Below are 17,213 nucleotides of genomic sequence, written 5' to 3'. Positions count from 1 at the left end.
CTTGGACCTGGCAGGTTCTCCCCAACAGAAACGGGCCAAAAAAGCAAACAACAGAGGCAGGGTGTCTGTACTAGCAATTTTCAGCCTTCATCTCATGGCATACATATTAAACTAATTACTAAAATTCTGTGGCATACCAAAAAATATAATTTTTGCTGATCTGACCAAAAAAATAGGTATAATTTAGAGGTCTGGAGAACACTGGCCACTCACCTACCTCCTGCTGTGCGGCCTGGTTTCTAACAAGCCACCTGACTGGTCTATGGCCTGGGGGTTGGGGAACCCTGTCTTAGGGGGTCTCTGTGCTCCCAACGCCATTTCCCCTCAGATCCAGGGGTGTTTGCAGCAGGTGCTCACTTGTTGGCTAAAGGATGGCAGACTCCAAGGAAGGTCCCCAACTCTGATGACAGCAGTGAGTACACAGCCTGCCTTGCCAGGAACTTGAAAGCTGCTCTGACTTCAACGCTGCATCAGCTATAAAGCTCTGCCTGGAAGTTTCTAGAGAGATCTGGAGAGCTGGCTCTGCCTTGCGCTTCAATTATGGCTTCTACTGGGCCCCCCAGTTCACACCCTACCCCTTAAGGCTGGGCTGAGTCTGAGCTAACGGCACTGTGGCCAGAGCTGGGGAGTGTGGGGGACACGTTAAGCCCCTGTCTCTGAGGTTCTGCCCCTCCCACCTGCCCTCCTCCTTGTCCTGAGTCCCTCCCACACCAAACAGCAGCCTAGGACTGATGTCTGCTTCCCCTGAGAGTTCAAATTGGTGAGCAGCGAGTGTGGCTGCAGGGTACAGCTGTCTCATCTCCTCTCGCCCACAGTGCTGGGTGTCTCCCACCTGTACTGCACATCACGCTCCCTCTTTACTTGTCTCTGGGTCCCAGCAGGCCGACCATAGCCAACGTCAGTGGGTTCTGGCTGGGTGGGGTTTACAGAAATGTCAGCAGGGACCTAGGAGGTTTGCCCCTGGCTGGTTCCCAGAGTTGGCTGGTCCCTCTACCCAAGGCTCCCTTGCCTGATGGGCAGCAGCCTCCATGCAGCTACTCCTGGGCTTGTGGTCATCATTCCTCCTCACGCCTTTTCAGGCCTGGGGTGGTGAAGGTTCCCCTCATTAGCCCCTGGGTCCTGCACTCTCCCTCTTGCTTTTCCTAAACCTCACCCTCAGCTTTGCAAAGAGTCCCTCTATTAAACTCCCCTCAAATGACCACATTTGAATGTCACCTTCCCACCCAGCCCTTCACTGATGCGCCTGCTGTGCCTTCTCCAAGGGCCTGAGTTCCCCCTTGGTCTCCTGGTGGGCCACTGTCACCACCGCCACCAGCACCTTCACAGCCCACTAGCATTTAGTGAGCACTTAATATGTGTCAGGCGCTGTACCCAGAGATTAACTGAAGTCTCGTTTCATCCTCGCCTTCCTGCTCCCCAAGAGTTATTGTTGTTTCTCCCTTATGAAGAAATAGATGGTCTGAGCAATGGAAGTTTTGAAAATGGCAGAGCTGGGGTTCGAATCCAGGTCTGCTGGCTCCAAAACCTGTGATCACAACCCCCAAGGCATGTTGCCTTTTTTTTGAATTCCAGGGGAAGGGATCATATCTCTCCTTCACTCCTGACACTGGGGCAACATGGAAAAGGTCAAGTGCACAGATGAAGACCCTTGGCCTTTTGAATGAGGCCCTGTGACAGTACCGTGCACAGACACTAGAGTCAGTGGAGAGAGAAGGGCCCGCCGGAGCTGCGCCTGGCACTGCCAGGGCGAGACCCCTGTAAACCAGGGCAGAAGCCAGAGTGTCTAGAGGAGGCCATTCTGTTTTGCACAAATGGGTGGCAAGTTGTGCCCTGGCGGGGTAGCTCAGTCGTTTGGAGCATTGTCTCGATGCACCAAAGTTTCAGATTTGATCCCCGGTCAGGGCGCATGTAAGAATCAGCCAGTGAAGGAACAAAGCAATGTCTCTCTCTCCTGCTCTAAAATCAACTTAAAAAATGGGTGCTGAGTTGTTTGGTGGGGTCAAAGCACCCTGGGACTATGACTGGGATCATTAATGGGAGCTTGCTTCCCGTTCCACCAAGCCCCTTGGATGCAGGCTGCCTGCAGGCTGAGTGGGCCAAGGTGAGGTCCTAGAGGTGCTAGGTGACTGCCCCTCTGACATTTCTTCAGTCCCTTACTGTGCAGAGGTGATTTGATCAGCTTCTGAGCTACGTGCATGTGCCTCTATGTTTTATCTTTTGGAATTGATAGTCCTGACCCTGTCCCTGAAACCTAGCTCTTGTGGGTCCCTGGGAATGACCAGTCTGGCACAGCACCACCACTCTGGGTAGCAAAAAGGCCTGACCTCTTGAAATCCGCCAGTTCCAGCTTTAACCTGGTTCTGCCATGCCTCTCAAGAGCGCACCTGGGTAAAGTCCCTTGACCCCTTGGGCCTCAAGTCGTCATCTGCAAAACAGCGAGAATAATCCTACTTGCCGGGGGCGTGGGGATCAGGTGAGAAAACAGGTACCTGGCATGTGACAGGCAGCACCAAAATGAGCTCCCCACCTTTATGCCAGTTTGTGCCAATCTGGAGCCATGACCTGGCTTTGAACGGGAGGCTTGGGGTGCCTATTAATGGACATGCTCTTTTCCTTGTTGGCTGATACCATTTATTTGCTCAGCACGTACATTCATTGATCACCATGTTGAAGGAGTCCTCTCAGCATTTGGTAACCAGAGCTCTTGTTTGCAGCAGCCCAGGTCCCATCGTCGTGTCCTGACTGACTTTGCTAAAGATGCAACGTGACTTTTGGGTGTTTTTCTTTTGCAAAGTCAGTAACATTAACAGGGGACTGAATAAAGGGGTAAGCAATGAAAGCCACCAGCCCTTCCCTTGATGCGGCAGCGGCGGTGGTGGTAGAAGCAGCACCCTGCCTAGGGGCAGTGGGAGGGTCCACTCAGGGCAGAAGGGCCTAGGAGGACAGTAGGCTCAACCAGTTCCCTCGCCTCTATGCTTCCAACCCACAAATCTGACCCAGTCACTCCTCTGCCTCAATAAACACTTCAGTAGGAGCCCCCTGCTCCCAGGAGACTCCCGCAGGCCCCATGGACTGCTCACCCAGTCCCTCCAACCTTTTTTCAAAAGCCGATCCTTGCCTTATACCCACTCTCCAGCCACACTCCACACCTGCGGTCCCCTGGATGGCTCTGGCCTCTCTAGCCTCTTACGTTCACATATGCTGTTCCATCTGTCTGGACTGTCCTTCTCCCTCTGCCAGCAGGAAAAATCCATGTTGCTTCCTCAAGACACAGATGAAGCGACTGGCAAATCTTCCCTGAAACCTCCCCTCCAGCCCCAACCCCACCCAGAGGTACAATGTCCACAGCCCCTGGGCCTCTCCCTGCCCTGGCTCATGACCAATCATTGACTTTTCTGGAAGAGATTTGTGTGTCTGTCTCCTCCAGGCAGGGCTGTTGCCTGGCACAGTCGATGCCAGATGGGCGCTCACCGAGTGAGTGAGGCATGGCCCTCTCATCAGATGCCTTGCTCCTTGCGAATTCTGCAGATGCCCCACTTCAGCCTGGAACAGTGATACCTGCTTCCCAAATAGCCTTCCCTCCTCCTGAGTCCAAGCCATCAGGGACCTTCTCCCCACTTCTAGGGCACCTCATGATAGAAGCTAACAATTAACAAACACTCGTTATGTGCCAGGCACTACTGTATGCATTTTACATATGTTAACTCAGTCCTCACAATCACATATGAGGTAGGTACAACAGTAGTTCCCATTTTACAGGTGAGAAGAAAGAGGCAGAACCAGGAGCAAAAGAGCCAATTTTTGGACTCAGGCCATAAGGCTGGAGAGCCTGCCTTTATAATCTGGGCCCTCTCCCTTCCTGAGGTCTCTCCTGCAGAGTCTGGGGGTAGGGGAGGCAGCCCAGAGCACCCCATCCCCCAGACAGGGCCTCAGGGTTGGCTCTGGAGCTGGGAGGAGCCAGCGGGTCCTGGGGGCTCCACTTACGGGAAACTGCTCCTTCAGGCCTGCATCCCTGATCTCCTCTCTCAGATTCCAAGCTCAGCTAGGCCCTTTACCCGCCCCACACTGCCAGCTCTCATCTCTAGAAGAAAGCAGAGCCTCTGGCCCTAATCTCATCTGAGGCCATGAAATCACATTTGCAATGTATTAATGCAGCACTGAGCTGGCCTGGGCCTGCCTGTCTCCTGGAGGAGAGGAGCCTGGAAAGCAATCTCGTGGGGAGGCGTCTCCCAGAATCCCCGCTGACAAAAAGCAATTATGCTTTAAGAGGAAGATTAAAATAATATCTACCTCTCCCTCCATGCCCACCCTCAGGACCTCAGCTCTGCTGGGCTCCCACTGCCTCCCAACTGTGATTCAAGGGCTAGGCTTCCTGCTGGGGTGAGTGTTGGGGCAGGCTCAGGCTTCCCTCTCCCAGGTTTACCCCCACGGCCTGGCCCCTCACCTGTCTCCATACTCACCGCCCTTTGCCTCTCTCAAGCGCTGTCATGAGCCTCTGGGCCTTTGCCTAAGCTGTTAGTTACCTCTGCCTAGAATGCAGTCTTCCAAACCTTGTCTGTGTGGCAAGCTGCCATCCACCCGGCAGAATAATCATAGCTAATGTTCTGTGGGTGTTAGTATGGTCCTTAAATTTACTTCACACTCAATTCAATGATTCTGTCAGGGGAGTACTGTCATCATCCCCATTTTACAGATGAAGAAAGGAGGCCCAGGGAGGTTAAATCCCATAGCTGGAAGGTGGCAGAGCACAGGGCAGGCCCAAAAGTCTACCCTTCCTACATTCAATGACTGCAATGGTCTCACTGTGCTGTCTGGCTTGCTGAGAGCTCTAAGAGGCCAGGTCTGGCAGAGTCTGGGCTTAACAAACACTTCTTGTATGGAAGAATCAATACTCACCCTGCAGGGATGGTATAGGTGTGGACGTGTGTCCCACTCCCACCTCCACGGCTGAATCTACGGTGCTTTCCAGGGTGGCTGTATTCTGGGAGTTTTTGTAATCCCCTCTCCTCCAGGAAGGGCTCCCGGACTACAGTTAAGCTAGCATATTATTTAACCCTCACAACTACACTGCAAAATAGGCAGCATTAACTCCATTTTATAGAGGAGAAAACAGAGGCTCAGAGATGTGAAGTAACTTGCTCAGGAGCATCTGGTATGAGGCAGAGCAGGAATCTGAATTCAAGCTGAAGCCCATATTTATTCATTGCTCTTTCTTGGCTGTAACTCACTCCTACTCCTCAGGCTGGGCAAGGGCTTAATTCTGGGGCTATCTATGCAACATTTTCTTTCTCGGTGTCATCAGCCCACTCCAGTGGGCCAGGAGGTTTGCCTTGGCACTGACTCTGAGTCATTGACAGCTCCAACGCCATCCCCAAACCACCCAGGACAAGGAGCACTCATTGTTAGGGTCAGCTTAACACTGAGAAATCTGTCGTAGCTGGACTTGGTGTGATATGGGGCCACCAGGCAGAAATCTGTCCCCCCAAACTGCTTCCTCATGATCCTGTCACATTGCCTAGAGATCCCATTAAAATATGAGTCTCTCTGGGAAAGACTGCTGAGAGCCATTCTTACTTCTGAACTGTTACTTCATCAGAAATAAACAACCTATATGGTAGAGACTTCCATTTCAGCCTGGATTTGCTATTGACTTAAAGAGAAGCTGTTTATCTCTTCTACGGCTTTATTTCCTGCTTCAGAAATGGACATCTTCAAGGCTTCCCTGACCACCTCCCTGGACCCACATCATGCCCCAACAATGGGCTCTGCAGGTTGTCCCTTCACCCGCCTGGCTCAGAGGAGCCTGGGCAAATACGGGATGGCAGAGGGTTCAGAGCTTGGAGCCGGCATCTACCCTCCATTCCCTTGGCATCCTCTGCAACCCCTCATCCCCCAAACATGCTCTCTACACGTCATTCTTTCTCCCTGTCTGCTGTTCCCTCAAACACCTCCCTTTCCTTGCTCCCTCACTATTGTCACATGGTCCTCTCTACCTGAAAACCTCTCTCCTCAGTCTCTTCTAGGACCCTACCGGTCCTTGAGGCAGGGATCAGATGTCTCCCTGATGGCATGGGTTTTAATGAACTGAGCAACTTCCCAGCCTCTTGCCTAGCTGAGCCTCTCAACTTCCCTGTAGAAGACACTGCCCTGCCCATTGTACAGATGAGGAACTTGAGGCCTAGGGAGGTAAGTGATTTGGTCCAAGTTGTTACGCTCTAATGCAACTGTGAAATGAGGTCCTAAACCAAGGTTTTTGAGCTGGTTTTTCCACAGCCAGCAGAGTTCTCGATGACATCTCATGCCCCTCTTGAGGCCCCACAATCAGCTTAGAAAGTTATTGTCTTCCAACTCCTTCTACTTCCTCTCCCCACCCTGCCTGGCAGCTCCCCAAGGCCTGGGGGATAGAGCTACCTGGTTTAGGGCTGAGGAAGTGGACAGATGGATGGATGAATGATGACCACCCATGGGACCCCAGGGCAGGCTATCTGATCCAGATGGAGGAAGGCTATCCCCTACCTATCAGCTGCTCCTTAGCCTAGGCACTCTGTAAAACTAGTCCTGGACCCAGGCTTGGGTACCTTGGCTGACTCCTCACAGGCCAATCCCTCATCAGGGCCAGGATGGGCTGACTGGGTGCTATCAGCCTCCTTTCCGTGCTGCTTGCTTCTATCTGCTCTTAGAGTTTTATTAAAGATCAATGATTAAAGATAGGTTTTGCGTGGGGTTTTAATTTCACCTCATACATCACACATGCCATGTCACTGGAGCCTCTTTTTCTTCTGGTAGAGGCTGCATTCGGTGGGGTTCGTACAGGAATGAAGCTGGGAGGCCAAGGAGGGTCCCAAGGAGGTGGGGGCTTGTGTGTGCGTGGGTGTGCACCACCTGTGCGTCCATCCGTGAGTCAGTGTGAATCTATCTTTGTGATGGGGTGGGGTGGGGGGTCTTTGCATGTCCTGTACGTGGGAGTGTTGCAGGGGATAGCATAGGAAGAGCTCTGAGACTGCACTGCTGCTGCTGGCCAGGGGCTAGTGTCCTGGTTGCCAGGCAACACCTTTTGGCACTTAGGTAGCAGCTAGGAATGAGCGGCCAGAGGGGAAATAAAGGCAGGGCCTTCACCATTGCAATCTAACAAAGAACTTATAAAGGAGGCTAAAAGCAAAGGAAGACATGTCTCGCTCATTGACCCAGTAGTCCTGAGCCTGGTTCGATAAGGCTGCCAGGCATTTAGAACAGCAAGATGGTGCAGGGGGAAGCCCTTGAAAGTCTGTGTGTATCATCTCCACCAGTTGGGAGAAGGAAAGCATTGAGCCTCTGTTCTTTCCAAGGCCTGGAAGGGGGAAAAAGAGGGGGTTGGTCCACAGTGCCCAAAGAAAAACCCCTAAAACAACTTTGGTTAACTGCCTGCTTCCTGTCGTGTATGCAAAATGGACAAATAGAGTCTTGAGCAAGATAAAGATTTGGGGTAACCGACTGCCACACATACCTAGGTTTGGGCAGTCACACGTCTCCCTGTGTGGGAAAGGGGGCTCCACCTTCACCCCTCAATCAGCATGTAACTTCTTCACCCGCAACCCACCAACTATGTAAGTCCTCAGAACAAAGGACCCTCTCTTCTCTTGGCTCTTTTTGCCATGTGGTGGAGGGGAAAGGCGGGGACCTGGCCACCTGGCCTCTGGCCATCCTGCTCTTGCCACCCTTACTTTTGCTCTCCCATTAAAACTTAGCACTAATAAACTTTGCCATGCATGCTAATAGGCTCGCTGATCTGTAATTCTTCACTGCATCGGAGAGAAGAAACAGGGTTTCTCCTGTAACAGTAGGTATGTGTATACCCACATGTGCATGTCCCTGTGCATTGTGCGGGTGGCTGTGTTCTGGAGTGTCTGTTGGGGCACAGTTATCTTCCAGGGGTGTGACGAAGAAAAGAGGGAGATGACCTAAAGGGCCATGAAAGCCGGACCCTCCTGCCCCGTCTCCCTCCTTCTTTCACTGGGAAGGTAATTTCTGGAGATGAGAAGGCCGCCTTCATTCCCTCCCTTGGAGCCCAACGGGTGCTCGTTGGTGCCAGGCCTGGGTGGGCTGAAAGGACTGCAGATACGGGCACCCTCTTTCTTTCCATCTCGCTCACCACCCACACGTCACACATTCACACACACAGAGCCTCCAGGAAGTGTGAATGGGGCGGGGAAGGCAGCCCAGGACGGGGCCCCAGGACCATCTGGTATGCTCAGTTACAACAATCTGCTAACAGAGCCTCTTTCCAGACTAGCATCCAGGCTGGGCCAGACTTCTCCACCCAAAACCTGGCCCTGAGCTCCAGAAACAATGGAGCTCACAAGTTCTCAACAGCCCTCCCCTGGGAGGCCTGCTAAGCAAGAAGGAACAACACTATTTTCTAGATGCAGAAACTGAGGCCCAGACTCACCTTCTTTGCCCAGTGTAGACACCCAAGTCCTACTAGAATGGCAAGCATTATTAGCACTTCCTCCAGGACAGGGCTGTCCTAAGCTGGCTCATTTCATCCCCCTGGCAATAGAGGACACAGAGATCGCTCTCCTCCATGGTATAGATGGGGAAATGGAGGCTGAAGGAAGTTACCTAACCTGCACAAGGTCACACAACTACTAAATAAGTGCCAGAGAATGGTCTGAACCCAGAGCCACCTGACCCCAGTGCACCTGCCTCTTGATGTAAGCTGACTGAACTCCAAAGCTCTCCTATCGCTCATCTGCTGAGTTCCAGGCATCCGCAGGGACCCTGAAAGGACTCCAAAGGCATATGTAGATGACTTGGAAATCAGGCATAGTGGGGGGGGGGGGGGGGGGTGAAAGGACAGGCTTGGACAGGGGTCAAAATATGGGATGCTCTTCTCCCCAACGATTTATATATTTTCAGATCTTATCCACTGGGCCCAGGGACATTGGAGGTCTCCTTCAGAGGCCCCGGAGGGCAGAAAGTCTTTCAGTGCCACTGAGGAGGAAGAGGGAACAGCAGGAGGCCTGCAGGGTAATTGTGGTACTTTTAGGGATGGTCTTTCTCTTCCTGAGGGGGCTGGCCATGTCCCCCACCTGCTTTCCTGGGAGCCAGCACCAGCCAGCCCTACCTCTCCCGCTAGCTTCAGCCCTCTGCTTTGCTGACAAGGCTGAGCCCCTCCCTGAGCCGGCGACAGCCTCTCTGGAGCACCACAGCAGGGCCTTTGTTCCCCTGAAATAAAAGAAAATAGAGCTTCAAAGGGGAACCTCAGGTAGCTTTTAACGGGGCTCAGCTGCCTGGGGCAGAGTGTGTTTAAGCTGGAGGCAGTTGTCACAGAAGCAAAAGGGGGAGCCACCCGCAGTCCTCCTCCTGCCCCCCTTTGCTCCCATGATTTAGTTTCCTCAAGGAAGAGCCTCTTCCAAATAGCAGCAAAGGAGAAAATCAATGAAAATTGATAGAGAAATGTAAAGCAGCTGTCCACCCACCGTGTGTGGGGGGCGCGGCGGGGGGAGGTTAGGTGCAGCAAAAGCATGTTGCCTGGACCCAGGCTGGCCTGCCCAGGACTGGAGGGAGGGAGGGAGGGAGGGAGGGAGGGGGGGTGGGCTGGGAGTCACTCCCTGGCATGTGCTGGTGGAGGGGCGCTGGTGGCTGGGGGAGGGGCGGCAGCCCACATTTTCAGTCAGTTAGGACGGAGATTAATATATTCAATCCGCTCGGTAATTGAGGGAACAATTGAAGTGTTTTTCTAAAGCCCATAAAACAGCCTCATTGGCAAGGAGGAGCTGACCTGTTCCTATCCTTTGAATTTGATGGAACACAGGAAAGGAGGAGGAGGGTTGACATTGGGGTCACAAAGCAGAGGGACTGGGGCCTGGGAGGAGGCTGGCAGTCTTGGCCTAACCTGTTCTCACCTTCCCCACCTCTCACCACTTTCTTGGGAGCAGTCCAAGCACCACCTTCCGCCACCTCTTTTACCTCACCAGGGAAATGGGCCAGGGGCACTCCCCTTCACCAGGACAGGAGAGGGAGCCACAGAGAGGGTGGCACAAGATTCGGAGGTGAAAGGGTCTGAGGGAAAAGGTGCCCGGCTCCCCACCTCCACCCCGAGGCCAACCGGGCAGTAAAGTTAACGAAATCCACAGGGTGTGCCTTTCTCTGATTGCACCAGTCCAGCCTCCAGGGCAGTAGAAATCGTGTCTGCAATAGGAAGCAATAAAAGGCATAATGAATTTAAAAGCACAGTAAAGAGGGAGGGGAGGGAAGACCTGGAGTGGGTTGGCCCCAAGGCAGAAGGATGCCTGGGGCTGGGCCGTTGCACACCAGGGGTTCTCACTGGACTAGGGACTGAAAGAATCGGAGGAGGGTTGGAAGAGAGAGTGGGGGTGGGAGGGAGGGAACAAAGGGAGAGAGACTCAGAGGCAGAGGTTTAGGGACTGGGTAGAGGGGTGCTAGGGAAGCCACTGGCTGCTCCATTTTCATCCACTTCTCTGTAATGAAAGCCCCCAGCCTGTTGGTGAAGCAACAATCAGAATCCACAGGCTTACAGCCCAGTGCTCATCGTTCTGTGATTGCTGTATAAGCTTTTTCTTCCCTTTTTCCCCCTCCAGGGTTAAAACAAGTATTTTAAATGGAAAGAATAAAAAAGACCCTTGAAAGCGTCATTTAAAAGACTCCTGGGGAACAGATTTGTTCCCGTGAAACAAAAGTGCGATTGTTTGGAAGAGGTAAATGCCAGAGGGAATGGGGGAGGAGCCCCCACAACCCCCTCCTCCTCCCTCTCAGCTCTGCTTCTGTGTGGGAGGGAGCTCCAGGGCCAAGGTGAAGGAGCCTCCAGGCTGGCTCCCACAGCTACAAGCAAGGAATTTTTAAGTTCATGTTTCCAGAAATTTCATCACTGGGGATTTCCAGCCCAAAGATTCCCCTCTGAAATAGCTCTGCTTGAGGGAGGCTGTCCTTAAACCTTCAGGATATCTTAGGGAGGCGAGTGAGGTGCCAGGAGGAATGTGGCCTCTTGAGGCCCTGCTGTTCCAGGCCTAAGGCTGCTCTGGCTTCCTTGCTGCCCCAAGAGTTTCCCAGGTGGCCTCATTAGGTCTTAAAAGAGTCGAGTGGGAGTCTCCCTAGCTGCCCCAGCAGCCAGACTTTGGCCAGGACCTTGCTGCTTCCCTCAGCCTCAGGGAGTCACTTTGCCCATCACTGGGCAGGCCACCTTCATTGTGGTCAGATAGACTCCCTCTCTCCCCCGGAAGGAGGGCCTTGGGGGGGGTGGAGGGGGAGGGGGGCAGCTGCATAGTCTCAAACCTGCTAGGAGGTCAAGGAGGCAGCATCATGGAAAAGGATCAGTCTGGTGGAGGTCTGCCTGAAAGGAAGCCGCTGGGCATCCAGTGCGGCTGGCAGAGAACCTGGGCCTGGTTCTCTCCTGGGCATGGTGAGCTTCTCTCTGCAGCTCCCACCTGCATGACCCAGTACCCTCATTTGTGGATCTGGGGCTGAGGGAGTGATCTCGCCCTGGTGCCTGTGAGTGTGCTGCAGGAAATATTGATGGGGGATGTACCCTTTACCACCCTACTCTACTCAACACACACACACACACACACACACACACACACATACACACGCGCGCGCACGTGCACACATGGAAACTTGGGGGCTGAAGGTGGGTAGGTGTTCGCTGTCCATATAATCTTACCTCAGGAGAACTGATTGTCCCAGTGGAGTGTTCAGGATTTAGGAAAGGCTGTGACCAGCACTGGCATGGCCATTTAGGGCTATGTAACCTGTGGGCCATGGCTAAGAAGCAAAATGATTCAGATTCTAAGTCAGTCTCTGAAATTCACACTGAACTCTGTCTCCTGCTCCCTACTCATTCTGGATCATTGCATTCCTAGTCCCCCTGCCCTCTCCTCCTTCCTTCACCCTTACCGCATCCTTCATCCCAGGACGACTGGCAGTTCTGGTTTTAAAAAAAGACATGAGTTGAAGAACAACTTGTGAGCTTAAAATAAAATTCTAAACCAAACAGAATCAACCTTTGAAATGCCTGACACAGACAGGATAGGATAGTTTGGAAGGGAAAAAAAAAATCAGTGCAGAGAGGGCTTCTTGGAGGAGGTGGCTTTGAGTCTATGCATTTGTGTCTGGAACCCAGAAGTCTACTCCTGACCTTGAATTAAATATAGTTGAACGTGGCTCCTCTCCTCTCCATCCGTTCTGCTCACTGCCTTTGCTTCTCAACTCACCCCACCTCCTCTCAGTTCCTTTTCTCCTCCTCTTTAGTTGAGAATGGAAGAGGGCTGGGGTAGGTCCTTCTTCCCACCCCCAGGGCTCATTTTACCATCTACAGAGAGGGGAGGGAAATCACTACAGAGTGATTTCAGGGGTCCCTATGGTTCAAGGCCACATCCACTTTCTCAGAGAGATGGCCATAGGCCAGAAGGACAACTGTGGTCCCACCTCTCACTGAGAACTCTGTCTTGGTCTTGTTGCTGCCCTTCAGCTGTGTCTTTGAGTCTCCAAGTCAAAACCCCAGAAAGGTGCCTGCCTTCTTGGCAGAATAGCTGAATGAATCCGCCTGAGCTGAAAGCACCCTCTCCATTGTCTGGCCCTCACTGGCTGCTGGCCCTGTTGTCAGGGTTGTTATTGCTGACACCACCATTCCCCAGGAGGGAAGCGGTTTTCCTGTCCCTCAAAGCCATTTTCTTTTCTTGCTAGAAGCAGACATCTGACACTTGAAGAGGGAGAATGCCTGAGAGATGATGGCATTAAATAACAGAAATCAGAGCTGCCTACGATGGCTCAGCCACCTCTCTGCCCCCTTCCTCAAAGCAGTCCCGCCCCTCCCTCACATACGCTCAGAACTGCAGCCAGCAAAGCATTCTCCACGTGGCCTCTGGCTGGGGTGGCCAGGGCATGCTGGGACCTGGAGAGCAGAAGACTGCTTCTCCCTGAGCTCTGAGCATTTTGCGTATCTAGTCCTGTGACACACTCTTGGACAGAGGGCCGGGGCCAGGCCCTGGGGTCAGGGAGCTTGCAGTCTGAGGAAACAGAATGCCGTAGAGGAAGAGTATGAGACCTGGGCAAGCTGGTTCCTGGGTCCCTGGCTGTCCTTCCAGTTCTCCTGGCGCAAGCTGCCAGACCATCCCGCCTAAAGCTCAGCTCAGACCCTGCCTTTCTTCTGCACAAACTGCTCCAGGGGTCCCCCACTGCCTCCTGAATTGAATATTCACCTCACTCTGTTGCCACTGTACCCTGATTCCTTCCACTGTCTCCCACCCACCTCTCTACCTCTCCCAACCCAACTCAGCTCCCCACCCTCGCACTTCACTTCAGCCCCAGATCAGTGCGCTGCTGGGAGACAGGCGCTGCAAGAAAGACGGACACCTTGGGCTGTTAACTTTTGGATTCAGTCTCAGTTCTTTGTCCTGCTGCCAGCCAAAGCCTTTCCTTCTCCTCAGCCAGCTTCTTCTGGTCCCTCCTCTTGGAATACCCTCCCCAAAGCCTGAAACTGCCATCCCTAAGTGGGGTCTGACAGAGTCTGCACTTTACAAATATTAGATGGATGAATGAGTGGCTAAGTGAATGAATGAATGAATGAATGAATGAATGAGAGATTCATCTGAAGTAACATCTCTTCTGAGAAGCCATTCCTAGGCTCCAAAATCGGACTCTCATCCCCCAACTAGAGATCAACACATGCGTTCCAGGACCATGCAATGCCCACATTGCGTCCGGGGCAGTTTTAATTTCTGTTATTTAATGTCTTCAAGCCAGCTGGCACCTCAGCCCAGAGACTTACCTAGCTTTGGATTACATGCACTGGTCCCCAGGATATATTGTTGGCATTAAATGGGATCAAGCACCCTTGGGGATGATCTTGTTTCTCCACCTCTGAAATGGGCTTCCACCTGCTCTACTAGCTCCCACCTATTTTGTCTGTGAGGCCCATCAGACACATGCCTGGTTGCAGAGCACAGCCATATTATGGAACCCTCCTACTGCTTTCACAGGAACAAGATCCCCTCACCTGGGCCCAAGGCTGCCGGGGTCCTGGTTCAGAGCTGAGTCCCTCATGGCTGTGGTGTGAGCTGGATGGGTTAGAGGGTGGGCACATACAGACTTCTGTCTCCAGGTCACTTGGGACCTCCCTCAAAACCTGGTGAGAATGTATAAGATTGAGTAGGGGACTGAAGTGTCTCAAGGGACACTCACCTATTGGGCAAAAGAAATGCCAGCCAGCTGTGTCCCTGCTCTGTGTGGCCTTTGCGCTATTTTCTGTCTCCCCCTTTGAACTGGGACACCCTGTCTCCATCCTCAGAAGGCATGTCCTCCAGAACAGAATGAGGCCGCCTTGGGAAGTTCTGTTGCTCTGCTCAGTGAGGGAGGGGACAGTCAGGCTTACCAGAGACACTGGATCTTTTGACTGGGGAGTCAGGGATGCCAAAACCCGAGCTGCTACCCAGGAAACTCTCACCTGCCTCCAGGGCAGCTGGGGCTCTGGGCTAGGTGACATCTGCTCTGGCTGGTCAGCCCCCAGAGGGCAGCCTGCCTTGGTGCTGAGAGGCCGGAGCACGCAGAAGGCCACACTGTAGGCCAGGCCGTGGCAGTGGCAGGTCCCAGACGTGGGGTCATCGCTGGCCCAGAGCACAGCCAGGCTTCCACAGTAGCGGTACCTTTCCTCATGCTCCCATGAAGAGGTTCATAGGGGGATGGTCTGGAGTCCAGAGAATCCGGTAGATGGAAAAGATGGCCTCCCTCAGCCTTGGCATCTCCACCAGCAGCTGCTCATAATGCTGCCCCATGTTCTTGCAGAAAACTGGGTGGGGAACATAGCTCAGAGAGCATCTGGGATCTCCCCACCTCCCTCACGGGATGAGGAGGACAAGTAGGGGCCTCAGGAAACCTGGGATCCAGGCACTGAATTGAAGCCAGGCTTAGCTAAGGTTTCCCAGTGGGTGACAGCCTCTCAGGTCCCTCCCAAGACTCCTACATGTACTGATGGCCAGTTCAAGCCCAGGGTGGGCTAGGGAGGTGAAGGCTCCTAGCCTCTGAGATGGTCCTGGGTGCTACTACACCCTGAGGGAAGAGTTCAACCTGCCTCTGATTTCTGGCCACCTAAAGGCCTTGGGACCTGGTCTTCTTGTTCCCTCATATCCCTCCTCTTCTAGGAAGCCTGCTTGGATGTACTCACAGTCTAGGCATGGATCTTCTGCTCCTTCCAGATTACTAAACTATTCTCTGTTTAGAATTCCTGCCTTTCCACAGGATCTGGAAACTTCCTGAAGGCAGGGCCTGGTCTCCACCTCTCTGTCCACCCCCCATACCCACAGTCCAGTGCTGCTCAGGGCTGGGCACTCAGGGTGCTGGCTCTAGTGTTACTCTGTGTGCTGTCCACTGCCAGGACTGGCCCCAAACCTGCCGGGCACCCATTTAATGCTTTTGTAAATTCGCAAAGCCATTTCTCACCAATCCCTTCATATCTTCCTCACCTGACCCTGGGTGACCATCGTGAGCATCGCTCGGTCACACAGGAGGAGGCAGGGGTTCACTGAGGGCCAGCATTTGCCACAGGTCACACAGGCAGAGCTTTAGGATTCCATATAGAGCTCTGACCCTGCCCCTCCCAGTTCCCCTGAGGCTCCCTGGGGTCCTTGACAGAGGCTGGGGCTGGAGTTACAGGGTCCTTCTCCCCCTAACCCCAATCCTTACTTTGTACCTTTGGGCAAAGAAAAGATGTTATTCCTGGCAAGGGTGATGCTCTGGCCAGGGTGATGCTCTGGCCAGGATACTTCTGCTCAATGACATCGGTGACAGCAGAAGAAGCAGGGAAGGTGTTCCCATCATTCATCTGCAACTGAGCCCCAGCCCCAGAGGTGGCCTGCAGGGGGATCTCAGCTGACAGCTGCAGGGCATACCTGCCCTCCTTATTAAACTTCACACTCAGGACCTCAAACTCCAGGGCCAGGGTCTTCTCTTCTGCCTTCGGCCTCCAGCTCAGCAGGGATGCAGGAACTGGGGGTTCAGGTCCCCTGAAGGCCATAGCCATGTCAGGGACTGACCCCTGGGCTGAGCAATGCCCCCTCCTGCCCACAGTACCTGCTGGAGCCCAGTCTAAAAGCCTACATCCTGGCCACACCCACCCCTCACTGTTTTTCTTTGAGGAGAAACCAGGTGACGAGCTGGGAAGCTGGGCCTGACCTGGAGAAGAAAGACAGCCACTGGTCCCCTCCTTTCAACATTTGTTCGTTCAGCAAATATTTACTGAGCATATACTCTGTGTCAGGCACTATTTTAGGCATTTGGAGGTTGTCGGTGAACCAAACAAAGATTCTTGCCCTCCTAAAGCTTACCCTCTAGTGGAGACAGATGAAAATAAACATAGAAAATGAGTAAATAATAATGTCTACTAGAGATAGTAAATTCTACAGGAAAAAAATAGAACAGGGTCAGGGACAAGGAATACTGGTGAGGGGAGCACTTAGGTATGGGATAATCAGGACTTCCTACTTCTGAGAGAGCCTATCTCCACAGGTATTTTTATTCCTGGAGAGTTCCTGACTCACAGGGAGAGGAGATATATCTCAAGGGAAGAGGGACAGTGTCTGCCCTGGGAGCATGCCCTTAGCACCTGCTTCTGGAACCAGTTTACTTTCTTAATCAAAACTCACAATATGGAACATAGTTTCACTTTACAGAATGCCCAGTGCTTCTCACAGCAAAAAGCTGTCGAGTTGGAACCAATCGTCCTTGATCCCGACATACCCAGTGGGACAGGAGAGATTCTGGACACTCTTCAGTAAGAACCATCTCTACCATCACCACGTGAACCGTTAACACCACCATCACTACCACCATCATTATCATCATCACCATCGTCATCACCATCTCCACCACCGTCACCGCCAGCATCACCATCCTCACTTCCATCACCATCCTCACCTCCATCATCATCATTCTCGTTTACGAATACATCATCATATCATTTATGATACTCTTCATTGAGCAGCTCTTGGGTACCAGGCACTCCATAGGACTCTGTGAGGTAGACATAATTATCCCCATCTTACAGATGAAGAATTTGAGGCTGAGAGAACTTCAGAGGCAGAGCTGAGATTTGAACTTAGAGATTCTATTTATACTTGCCCATATTCAACATGCCCTGAGCCTGGCTCAAAGATTTAAATTTATTCTATTAGAGACTCTTGAAGCCTAAAATTGTACAAGTACAGTTCTAAAAAGCACAATAA

At 52.7% G+C, this 17,213-nt stretch overlaps 1 protein-coding gene across 1 annotated transcript in view; it reads right to left on the bottom strand.

Moving 5' to 3' along the window:
- CCDC33 (coiled-coil domain containing 33) overlaps window positions 1-16,006 on the bottom strand; it is a 110,362-nt gene extending 94,356 nt beyond the window's left edge. Inside the window, 4 exon segments of the mRNA XM_054578694.1 lie at window positions 14,470-14,663; window positions 14,665-14,782; window positions 15,683-15,719; window positions 15,722-16,006. Of these exon segments, the coding sequence (XP_054434669.1) occupies window positions 14,470-14,663; window positions 14,665-14,782; window positions 15,683-15,719; window positions 15,722-16,006 (634 nt within the window).
- Between the last annotated feature and the right edge of the window lie 1,207 nt (window positions 16,007-17,213).

Source organism: Pteronotus mesoamericanus, unplaced genomic scaffold, assembly GCF_021234165.1.
Source record: "Pteronotus mesoamericanus isolate MK-2021 breed Mesoamerican mustached bat unplaced genomic scaffold, CSHL_Meso_final contig_100, whole genome shotgun sequence".
In the NCBI taxonomy this organism is placed as follows: Eukaryota; Metazoa; Chordata; class Mammalia; order Chiroptera; family Mormoopidae; genus Pteronotus; species Pteronotus mesoamericanus.
This window is presented reverse-complemented; position numbering and strand designations above follow the sequence as displayed.